The 7,038-nt window shown below is 60.7% G+C and overlaps 1 protein-coding gene across 1 annotated transcript; it reads left to right on the plus strand.

Moving 5' to 3' along the window:
• The first annotated feature begins 2,031 nt into the window (after window positions 1-2,031).
• On the plus strand, window positions 2,032-6,802 carry ARID5A (AT-rich interaction domain 5A). Its single transcript, XM_061478938.1, has 6 exons — window positions 2,032-2,146; window positions 4,431-4,602; window positions 4,692-4,744; window positions 4,827-4,924; window positions 5,016-5,163; window positions 5,336-6,802. Exons 1-6 carry the CDS (start codon window positions 2,117-2,119, stop codon window positions 6,557-6,559), a joined length of 1,725 nt encoding a protein of 574 aa, XP_061334922.1. The 5' UTR covers window positions 2,032-2,116; the 3' UTR covers window positions 6,560-6,802.
• Window positions 6,803-7,038: the final 236 nt, after the last annotated feature.

The raw sequence follows: 7,038 nt of genomic DNA on the forward strand, positions 1-7,038 counted from the left end.
TTCATTTTCCCCTTCTCCTTTTCCTCCATCTCCTTCTTCTTTCTCCTTTTCCTTCATCCCATCCTTGCCCTTCTCCTCTTCTCCATCTCCTTCTCCTTCATCCCATCCTTTTCCCTCTTCTTTCTCTTTTCTACACACAACCCCATGAATCCATACATCCACAGCACCGGGCTCTGTGGCTGAGCTCAGATAGGTCCCACGTGTGCTGGGTCACCCCAGGTGGGGTCATTAAACCTTATTAGTGCCCCACTAATTAACCCTGCATGCAAAGCCCCTCATGGTCAGGCTGATGCTTGGGGGGGGTAAGCTGTTGGCACCTCGTTTGCAGCCCCCTCTCAATGGGGGCACCCACCCACCCCCCCAGCAGCACCCAAAGGGATCCAGCTCTGGCTGCTCCCCCAAATCAAGGTGGTTTCTACCCCTTAAACACTGAACCCGGGTGCTGATGTGGCTGCAGCACGCAGTGGGATCAACCCCAGGAGCTCCACAATCCCAAGTGGAATAACGAACCCACCCTCATTGTCTGTGCTCCAAAGGGATGCGGGAGCCACCGGAGCTGCCCAATCCGGCACCAACAGCCAGGCTTTGATCCTGCAGCTCCTTCTTCCTTCTCCTTTTCCTTTCCCTTTTCCTCCATCTCCTTCCCTTTGTCCTTTTCCTTCTCCCTTCCCTTTGCAGCCAACGCTGGGCTTTGCACCCTGGCTGAGCCCCGACCCCTTTCACCTCACCTCTTCCAACCTCAGTAATTCCCCTTCTCCCTCCCATCAGAGCAGATCCCACTGGGGCCGGGTCCCACCGGGGACCCTCAGCATCCCCAGCACCCTGGAATCCAATGTATTCCCAGTGGGAGCCGAGCTCCCACTATCTACAAGGGTGAACTGAGGCGAGGAACCCCCAGCTCCAGCCCCCTCCCATTCTGCTTGAACAGAACCTGGATAAACCCCCAAAAAGGGGAGGTTTTCGGGGGGTTTTGTCTGTTTTCACCAAATCACATCATTACTGAGGTGGCTGCGGGCGCGTTCCTGCACCAAGAGGGTCAATGGCACCTCGTGTTCCTTCACCCCCTTTTCCAGCCCCAAAGGGGGGGGGACACAGGAGGCAGATACCCCCCACGGGCCTCCCCCCGCTTCTGCTTTCTCCAACTGTTGGCCCCAAATGAGTCACTGGGGGATTTCTCTTTGAGTTTCTCAGGACTCTCTCACAAACCGGCCCGGGGGGGGGGGGGGGGGGGGGGGGGGGGATTCTCGGGAGGCTGCTATGGGGTTGAGCACCAATGGGTGCTCTCCACTTCCAGCCCCTTGGAGAATTATGGGTGGCTTCGGTCCCATGGGGTTGAGATGCCTGAGCTGGGGACAAGGGACAAGTGTCCCTGGAAAGTGGTACCCAGTGCCCAAGTGATGCAGAGGGCTCCATTGCAGGGTGATGCTCAGCTCTGGGGACACCAGTGACTCCATCCCCCTTTGCAGGGGACACTGGTGACTCCATCCCTGTTTGTAGGGTGATGCTCAGCCTCAGTAACTCCATCCCTGTTTGCCGGAGGATGCTTAGCCCCAAAGACCCTGTCCCCATTGGTGATGCTCAGCTCTGGGGACACCAATGGCTTCATCCCCATTGACAGGGTGATGCTCAGTTCTGGGGGCACCAGTGACTCCATTTCCCTTTGCGGGGGACACTGGTGGCCTTATCCCTGTTTGCAGGGTGATGCTCAGCTCCGAGGACACCGGTGACTCATCCCCTATCGACAGATGCTGCTCAGCCCTGGGCACACCGGTGACTCCATCCCCGCTTGCAGGATGGTGCCCAGCGAAGCAGGGGGACCAGGACCGCATCCCCACGAGCATCCCACCCAAGGGTACCCATCCGTACCCCCAAAGCCCCGGTGCCGGTGGCGCTGCCACCGCATCGCCAGCACCGAGGGGAGCGGGTTGAGCTGGAAAGTCCGGTGCAGTCATTCGGGGAGGTGCGGGGCTGCGGTGGGGTGAGAACCCCAAAACACCCCTCGGTTCCGGTAACGAAAGAGTCACCCGCACACGCCAAGACGCCACTTCCCTGAGTGGGGGATGACTCAGCCCCAGTTACACCAGCACCGCCACAGAGCTCTTCCTCCGGCCGCCCCATGAGCCGCTCGGACACCGCTCCGGAGCCGGTGAGTACCGATACAAGCGGGGGTGCGGTCCCGGTGTTGCGGGGGAAGGGGGGTCCCGTTCCCCGCCACCCGTCCCCATCCCCTCGCCCCATCCCATGAACTCAGCGCAAAGCGCGGAGCCCGTCCGGGGGTGCGAATCCCAAAGCCAAGGAGGGATAAAGGGGGTGCCCCCCCCCCCCCTCCCCATCCCGCTTCACCCCATGGGGACACCCGCACCCCAAAACCCCTTCTCCCGCTTCCGCAGCAGGCGCTGGGTGATGTCAGGGGTTATTTTCACTCCGGGGCCGGGGAAGGGATGACTTCAACCCCATTACTCAGCCGCCGTCATGGCTTGGCGCGGCTCCGGAGCTATTCCGAGCCGTGACGCTCGGGGCGCTTCCATGTGAATTTGGGGCGAAAAGAGCCAAAATGAGGGTAAACGGGGCTGGGGGGGGGGCAGGAATGGGAGCGAGCCCCTAAGGGACACCGAGGGGTGTGCGGGGTGTTGAGGGGGGGACACGACATGGGATGAGTTGGGTCGGTCTCAGCCCAGCACCGTTAATTGTGATCACGTTAAGTTTAATTACAGCCCCAGTGGCACCTTCAGCCCCAACCGCGCTGGGTTTGATGCCACGCGGCTCAGTCACTTACCGGGTGCTTTTAGCCCCAAACTGGTTGATTTTCACCCCAAAAGACCCCCGGGATCATCACTTCGCCCTAACCCCCCCCCCCACACACACACTACACTTTCCTGCATGAGGAAATCACGTCAGCGGTGCCGGGAACTGTGTCTGAGACATGCAATCACAGCTGGGGCATGTAGGGACATGACATACATGTACATCACATGTACCTGTGCGCACACACACGCACAGGCTGTGCGCCCCCCCCCCCCCCATGCCCTGGCACGCACCCACATGCGTGTGCTCACCTGTAGTCGCGTTACACACGTGCCCAGCTGCCCCATGAGGGCGCTCACATGTATGTATTCACCCGCACATACATGTACATAAGCGTGTACTCACGTGTGCGTGAACACGCCAGGGCACGCGTGTCCACACGGGCACATGTGTGCTTACCCACACACGTGAACACGCTTGATACATGTAGAGATACACGCCAGCAGCTGAACATACATGTGTGAACACGCATGAACACGCATGTACACGCACACACGTGTGCACACGCGGGAATACAACTCCCTGCCGGGCTTAGAGCGGGGCGGGAGGCGCGGGAAGACGAGCGGCCCCTCTGTCCAATAGGAGAAGGGGGCGTGGCGGCGCTGGCCAATAGGAGGGCGGAGGGGGGCGTGGCCTCTCCGCCCCGCGGGCGCGCCCTGCAATCACATGGCGCGCCGGCGGTGGGTGAGCGGGAGCGGCGTGGGAAAAGGAGGGGGGGGGGGTTGAATTTGGGGTGTCAAGGGGGGGGTACCCCAAATTTAGGGGGGGTGAACACAAGGGAGCACCTTAAGGTCACGGTGGGGTCCACCAGGCACCGAAATCGGCCCTTGGGCCGATTTCGGTGCCTGGTGGACCCCACCGTGACCCAAATCCCCCCAATTTAGCCTTAAATTTGGGGGGTCTGATCCTCCCCTTCTTCCCCCCACCCAGAATCCCTCCTAACCCCCCCCGCCGCCCCATGGAGGACACCCCAGCGCAGCCCCGAGCCCCCCAAGAGCCCCTTGGACCGGTGAGTTGGATAAGGATGCTGACACACTCCCCCCCCCCCCATATAAGCATCAATGAAGAAAAGGGGGGGAAACAGCCAAAAAAAGGTGGGTTTGGGGGTGAAAAATGGGTCTGATTTTTGACAGAAAAGGGGGTTTATCATAGAAATGGGTGTTTTTTTCCCCCTCTTCCAACGTTGTTTTTCCCCTCTTGCAAACTAAACCAAAGCCTTAAAATAGTGCCCTGAAAATTCCACGTCTGCCGCGAGCCTAAAAAAGAAGAATTTAAGGGCAAAAAAAGCCCCCCCACACACACACACAATAAAAGGACTTTGGGAGCCGAGCAGCTGCTTTGCCCAAAAATAGCAACAAGTTTTCTAACTCCGGAAAATGTGGAACAAACAAACGAGGAACGTTTTTAATGGAGAAAGGAGGAGGGAAAGGGGAGGGGAGGGGGGGGGAATTCCTGCCCGTCTGTTTTCCTGGAAGCTGTTCCTCGTGTTCTCGCCCCATTCCAGTGCTTTGACCAACTTGGCGCTGGTCCCGGGGCTGCTGTTAACGAACGGAGAGCTCATTAAATGCTTTTAAGAAGCGGCCCCATGGGGTGCTGCGATGCTGCCTCATCACCGTGTCCCACAGGAGGCTCCGGTCGCTGGGGATGGCTCCGAGCAGGAGAAGCCGATGGAAGAAGCAACGAGCAGCGGGGAGAAGGAGAAAGAGGAGGAGGAAGCCTTCCTCATCAGCCTCTACAAGTTCATGAAGGACCGACACACGCCCATCGAGAGGATCCCCCACCTCGGCTTCAAGCAGAGTACGTGTGTCCCCAACCCCGGGGGTGGAGGAGCTGCCGGTGCCTGCCCCGCGTCCCCCTGACCCCAAGCATCTCCTCTTTATTCCCAGTTAACCTCTGGAAGATCTACAAAGCCGTGGAGAAGCTGGGGGCCTATGAGCTGGTGAGTGATGTGTGTGTCGTCCCCCCCAGCGCCGGGATGTCCCTTGGGGGGGGTGATGCTCACCCATCCCCTCCCATTGCAGGTGACGGGGCGACGGCTCTGGAAGAACGTCTACGATGAGCTCGGGGGCAGCCCCGGCAGCACCAGCGCTGCCACCTGCACCCGGCGCCACTACGAGAGGTAGGGACAGGAGGGGCCGGCTCCGTGCCTCGGTTTCCCCTCCCGGTGCTGGTTCTCACTGCTGCATTCCCCCCCCACACCACCACCACAGGCTGGTCCTCCCGTACGTGCGGCATCTCAAGGGGGAGGATGACAAACCTCTGCCCCCCAGCAAGCCCCGCAAGCAGTACAAGGTCTCCAAGGGCACCGAGACGGGCGAGAAGGGCAAGAGGGGCAAGAAGGAGAAGGGCCGGGAGCAGGTACGGTGCCCCCCTCCTAGCCTGGCTCTGGTTTGGGAGCAGCCCTGGGAGCACACATCTCCTGTTGGGGTGCCTGGAAAAGAGCAAGGAGGGATGTGGCTGGTTGGGAAAGGAGGAGAACAGAGGGGCTCAGGGAGCCCGGCCACTACATCCCCATCTCCTTTCCCTGCAGATGCCTCCGGATAAGGCAAAGCCAGAGGCAGCAGCCGGCCTGGAGGATGCAGAGCGGGGCCGGGTGGCAGAAGGATGCTCCAGCCCGGTGGTCCTGAGCCCTTCGGGGGGGTGTCCTGACCCCTGCAGGACCCACAGCGAAACCTACAAGCGCCTTTTCTCCAGCTTCGCCTCCAAAGGCAACCACCCCATCATGTCCCCGCTGGCCAAGAAGAAGCTGCTGGCCCAGGTGAGCAGGGCAGAGTCCTTGCACTGCCCCAAACGCCCCATCGGTGACACTGGCGCCAGCCCCAAGCCCCTGGCCACCAGCTCCCACCTCGATGAGCAGAGGAGCCCGGAGCCGGCGGGAGCTCGGGATGCAGCTCCCGGCACAAGCAGCGAGGTGGGACCCATCACGGGCACATCCCGCTCTGGCAGAGACAGCCAGCCCTGCCCTCGGGCCGAGGAGGGAGGCCCGGCGCCTGCTGTCTTCACCGGCTGTTTCCACGCGTACCGCAGCGAGGTGCTGCCTCCCGGCCGCTGCCCCCCGCTCTGGGGGTGCTTCTCCAGCTTGAAGGACTTCCTGGAGCCCCCTTCCTCCTGCCCACCGCGAGCCAAGGAGCAGGAGCAGCCCCAAGACCTGCGGAGCAAAGCGGGGCAGCCGTGGAGTGGCGACAGGCAGCAAGTGGCCACGGTTAAAGGGTGCTGGGTGCCCCCCAGAGCCAGCTTCACCCCCGCCAGGGGCAAGCGCAGCCGGGAGCAGGAGGAGGAGGAGGAGGAGGAGGAAGAGGAGGAGGAGGAGGCAACCTTCAGCCCCAGCGTGAAGTTACGGGCTGGGCCCCCCTTCATCAAGGAGGCTGACGGCAGGGACACGGGGCGCCAGCAAGGGCTGGCCAAGCCCAAGGCCGTGGTGGCCACCCCTGGCTACGCCGCGCCGCTGCCGCAAGCCCCGGACGCTTACAAGGGAGCGATGCTGCATTTCCCGGGCAGCTTTGGGAGCCCGCTGGAGCACCTCAAAACCCAAGGGGTGCCGGTGGCACCGTCCCTCTCCATCAATCCCTTCATCATTCCCGCTTTTCCCAGCCCCTTGGTGGCCACCTCCGACCTGGGCACCGGCCCCAGGCACTACACGGTGTCCTACGAGAGCTCACTGCGGCACCGGCACTACCCGGCAGCGATGTGGCAAAGCCAAGCCCCTTACACCCCCCGGCACGTACCGGCCTTCCATCGCCATGCCAAGCTGTAGTGATGCTATCCCGTGCTGGATCAGCCTCGTTCCCTGTGCAGGAGGGAGGCTGGGATGCTGCAACCGCTTCAGAGCCTGTGGCAACAAAGGGACTGAGAGGAGACAATCTGGAGCGTGTCATTTTTACTCTTGATCTTAGAGCTGTTTGTATCCACTTTGTTATGCTGGTGACTTAACTACCAATATCACAAGGTTATATATATTATATATAGAGAGAGATACATACACACATAAAAAAAAAGGGGAGCAAAATAGTTGTGGAGGTTTCTATTTTGCCAGGGATAGAATCATGGAATGGTTGGGGTTGGAAAGGACCTTAAAGCTCATCCAGCTCCAACCGCCTGCCACAGGCAGGGACACCTTCCATAGAGCAGCTTGCTCCGAGCCCCTGTGTCCAACCTGGCCTTGAATGGGATGGGGCAGCCACAGCTTCTCTGGGAACCCTGTAGCAGCACCTCAGGACCCTCACAAGGTGCCTC

Source organism: Pezoporus flaviventris, unplaced genomic scaffold, assembly GCF_033815535.1.
Source record: "Pezoporus flaviventris isolate CSIRO_AGI_PZ_B2104156 unplaced genomic scaffold, CSIRO_AGI_Pfla_v1 ptg000138l, whole genome shotgun sequence".
Lineage (NCBI taxonomy): Eukaryota > Metazoa > Chordata > Aves > Psittaciformes > Psittacidae > Pezoporus > Pezoporus flaviventris.

Bases quoted from the DNA above. Each gene is read 5' to 3' on its own strand.
- ARID5A (XM_061478938.1), top strand. From the start codon at position 2,117: ATGAGCCGCTCGGACACCGCTCCGGAGCCG. The intron at 4,603-4,691 runs GTACGTGTGTCC...CTTTATTCCCAG, and splicing joins CCACCTCGGCTTCAAGCAGA to TTAACCTCTGGAAGATCTAC. The intron at 4,745-4,826 runs GTGAGTGATGTG...CTCCCATTGCAG, and splicing joins AGCTGGGGGCCTATGAGCTG to GTGACGGGGCGACGGCTCTG.